Genomic DNA, 3,470 nt, shown 5'->3' with positions numbered 1-3,470 from the left:
AACTATTAATTCTACACATATATGATGTAAAAAGGATAACTCAGCGTTAGGCCATTCTATTTGGATATAAATTCAATAAAACCAATTGCTTCTCAGGATCAATACTGACCTTTGCGAGTTTAGTTTGTAAGTAGTAAACAGCAGGAGTAGCAAACTGATGTCTTATCTACGTTTTTGATTTTACAATTATTAATGCTTTTATCAAGACAAAAATTTCAACAGAGTTTTCTATTAACTCTCAAGTCCTTCCACTTTGCAGAACCGAGAAGACAGCTGAATGCAAGAATGTTTTACACTCATGCCAAGCGATTGGCATAAATAGACAACAAATTTAATTACGTTACTGGATTAATTTTGTTGCCGTATCTCGTTTTATACTGCAAGCAATGCCAGTCATCAACATATTTATATTGCGTCAGCATGAGTTAACTATTATAAACAAAAGTAAAAAGAACGAGTGAGGTGATGACAAGCACTTTTTCAAAAATCCAAAAGCCAAAAAGAATTAAATATATTCATTAAATGTTGACACTGCTGCTTAGTTTTACACATTAATAACCGCAATTGATTAAACTTGAAACTTGTATAATTCCATTGTTTTCAAGCCATACATGAAAAGCAAGCATAGAGACATAGGAGTTAAATTACAATCAAGCTTTAGATAAAAAGATTGGTATTGTCAACATACTCAATATAAACTTGATGAAATATATATATTTTCTAAAACAACTATAAGTATTTTCAATGAGGAGCGATAAATGTATGGCAGAATTTTCCATCTAGCTATTTCATTCTCTAAAGATATACTACCTTGCCAATCTTTGTAATTGACTCTGATCTTTTAGTAGTAACGAAAGTTTTTTAGTGGAGCTTATGAAAGAATACTACAAAGTAAAAAAGTTCAATGATGGACAATTGGTCTGAGAAAGAAAAAACAGAAGATTTGATTGAATTCTAACAATATACAGATCTCAGATTAGAAATTGGCAGAGACACTTGAAATTGGTTTAATAATGTTTGTTTTAAATGTTTTGAACCAAAATTATCAGACATTCAAGTTAACTTTTAAAATATATTTTAAATCAGAATTTTGACCTTTATTATTCATAGATATAGGAAAAATGTAAACGAGTTAGAGTAAGCATTGGAGGCTACATGTTTTATTTTAATATTTTATTCGGTCTAAACATATCAAGGAAGAATGATGTAGTAAAGTTCTTGCAAAGACATCCAATGGATCAAGATTGGAAATCAATAAAGTACATGTACAGAGATCTTATGCTTAAGACTACGTGAAATTAACCTGAGATTTTATGCAACTATAACTTATGTAAGAAATGTACGTAATGAATTCAAACAAATCTTTTGAATAATAAAGCGCAAATTTTTTTAATTGCGTATAAACTACAACCATACTAAAAATAAAAGCTAGTAAGTAAAGAAGGATGCATATGTGAGAATATTTGAAAAAGTACAAGAGCTCTCAAGGATTATTAAAGGCCTGAACTATTGAAGGTAGCAAACGAGACACACTTTCAAATGTCTGCTGAGCTTGTATAACTGCTGACCAAATACATTATATGGTAAAAAAAAACTTTGCAAATGCTAAACTACAAAATACCTTTGTAATGCAGAAGAGCAAATATAGCCTTTAGCTAAACATAAGTTCAAAAATAGTGTAAACTCTCAATTTGCTTCCGAAGCTACATTTTAAATAAAAACTCACAAATATTGTGACTTTTCACTCACAAATATTGTGAGTTTTCATCTCTTGTAATTTCATTCTTGTAGAAACTCGCAAATATTGTGAGTTATTACAAGATAGAAATTAGCTCCCCAATAAAATATATGTTCCCAATTGTTAGGTAAAAGGTTTCTATGAGAAGAAAACTCCGCAAATATTTGCCTACTAACAAATGGAAACAGGTCAAATGTGTGTGAGAATTTAACAAACTTTATGGGGACTTACATATTTTTTCACACACCCACACTCACAGATGTTTTCGTACAAATGCAGGCAATTGGGGACAGTGCTCAGATTTTGTCGGGAGTTGGAGTAAACTATAGATTTTTTAGTTTTTTATAAGAAAAAAGGGTTTAAAAGATTGGGATTCCGAATGTCCCCAATTTGTCTGTTAAATTCTGGTGTGAGTCCCCAATTGCATGCATTTACAAGTTCGCGCACACACGCGCGCACACACGCACACATGCGCACACACACACGCACGCACACACGCACACAGGCTGTATATCTCAGGTCTACAGGCGAATTGACAGTAGACAGTCTACCTGATGACTGCGCCTGAAACTCCATTCTATGTTGAGTACTGTGGTTTGAGTTTCACCAATGATAAATCTCAACATAAATACGTATATACGTATATATATTATATATCATATATTATATATAATACGTAATAATGTACATATAATAATATGTATAATAATATATAATATATGTAGCCTATAAAAATAGGTTACAAATATATATACAAATAGATTACTGTTAAATGTATAATAGGTTACATATACATGTATAATAGGTTATTTTTTTGATTTAAATCGTTTTTTTTAAAGACATCATTTACTAGTTTTTTTCATAACCGCGAACATAATATTATTTTATTTTGTTGAAGTGTGCCACCTGAAAACATTAGCAACATAACAAAACAACTTTGCATCGCTCAAATGTATTCAAAGCTATTTTTATTTTTATTTTGACCAAGTTGTGCAGTTCATATTCACAGTAGACCCTCTACAAGTCCCATTTTTTGGGGGTGAATTCATGTCAGCATTCAGTGTTCGGTGTTCAGGACCTTGTAAATGAATACAAGTTTCCCTGCCTTTTCTGCACCAAGCCTGCTCTTAAGTTTAGAATGCACGATACCAAATGTTGAAAACACACGCTCTGTTCCAGCACTCGAAGCAACAGCACCCAGAACCTGGCGACACAAATCCATCACTGCACTATCCAGTCGGCTTGACTGTGAAGCCCAACAAAAATGGGAGTCACATTGAGCTTGGAAGTAAACATGTACAGCTTGAATGGTCCTGACTGGGCTCGGTAGTTGATGATTGTGGCCATGCATTTGGGGTAACATTTGTCACGGAACTCCAAAGCAGAATCCACCTCTTCTTGGCTGAGCTTTCCACCACGAGCCATAGGATCTAGGATGTTGGCCAGGAAGTGAGCAGGGGTGAGAGCTTGTTTCATGTGATTGATCACTTTCTTCAAAACACTAGAAGGTTGTGTTTTAGCAAGGCTTGCTTCTAGCCCTTTTCAGGTTTCCACAGCATCACTTATCATGCACCGGTCACTCTGAACCCTGTCGAGTGCTTGTGAAATTGGTTTCATTCTCTTCAGGTAGTCCTCTGCATTTCGCTTCATTCCAAAATGTTTTACTTTTTCTGAGATGGTGGGAAGAATAACTTTACGGTGGTCCTTACAGACTTTTAGCAACATACTCCCA

The 3,470-nt window shown here is 33.8% G+C and overlaps 1 protein-coding gene across 1 annotated transcript; it reads right to left on the bottom strand.

Annotated features, from left to right (window-relative positions):
• Window positions 1-2,795: 2,795 nt before the first annotated feature.
• On the bottom strand, window positions 2,796-3,214 carry LOC137405009 (uncharacterized). The gene is made up of 2 exons (XM_068091236.1): window positions 3,014-3,214; window positions 2,796-2,942 (listed from the first exon to the last, which is right to left on the bottom strand). The coding sequence occupies exons 1-2, from the start codon at window positions 3,212-3,214 to the stop codon at window positions 2,796-2,798; spliced, it is 348 nt and encodes a 115-aa protein (XP_067947337.1).
• Between the last annotated feature and the right edge of the window lie 256 nt (window positions 3,215-3,470).

The sequence above is a fragment of the Watersipora subatra genome, chromosome 9 (assembly GCF_963576615.1).
Source record: "Watersipora subatra chromosome 9, tzWatSuba1.1, whole genome shotgun sequence".
Lineage (NCBI taxonomy): Eukaryota > Metazoa > Bryozoa > Gymnolaemata > Cheilostomatida > Watersiporidae > Watersipora > Watersipora subatra.
The sequence above is the reverse complement of the archived record's forward strand: the minus strand, read 5'-3'. Positions and strand labels throughout refer to the sequence as shown.

Excerpts from the sequence above, each read along its gene's own strand:
- LOC137405009 (XM_068091236.1), bottom strand. The coding sequence starts at position 3,214 with ATGAAACAAGCTCTCACCCCTGCTCACTTCCTGGCCAACATCCTAGAT. Across the intron at positions 2,943-3,013 it reads TGTTTACTTCCAAGCTCAAT|GTTCTGGGTGCTGTTGCTTC; the intron begins GTGACTCCCATT and ends TTGTGTCGCCAG.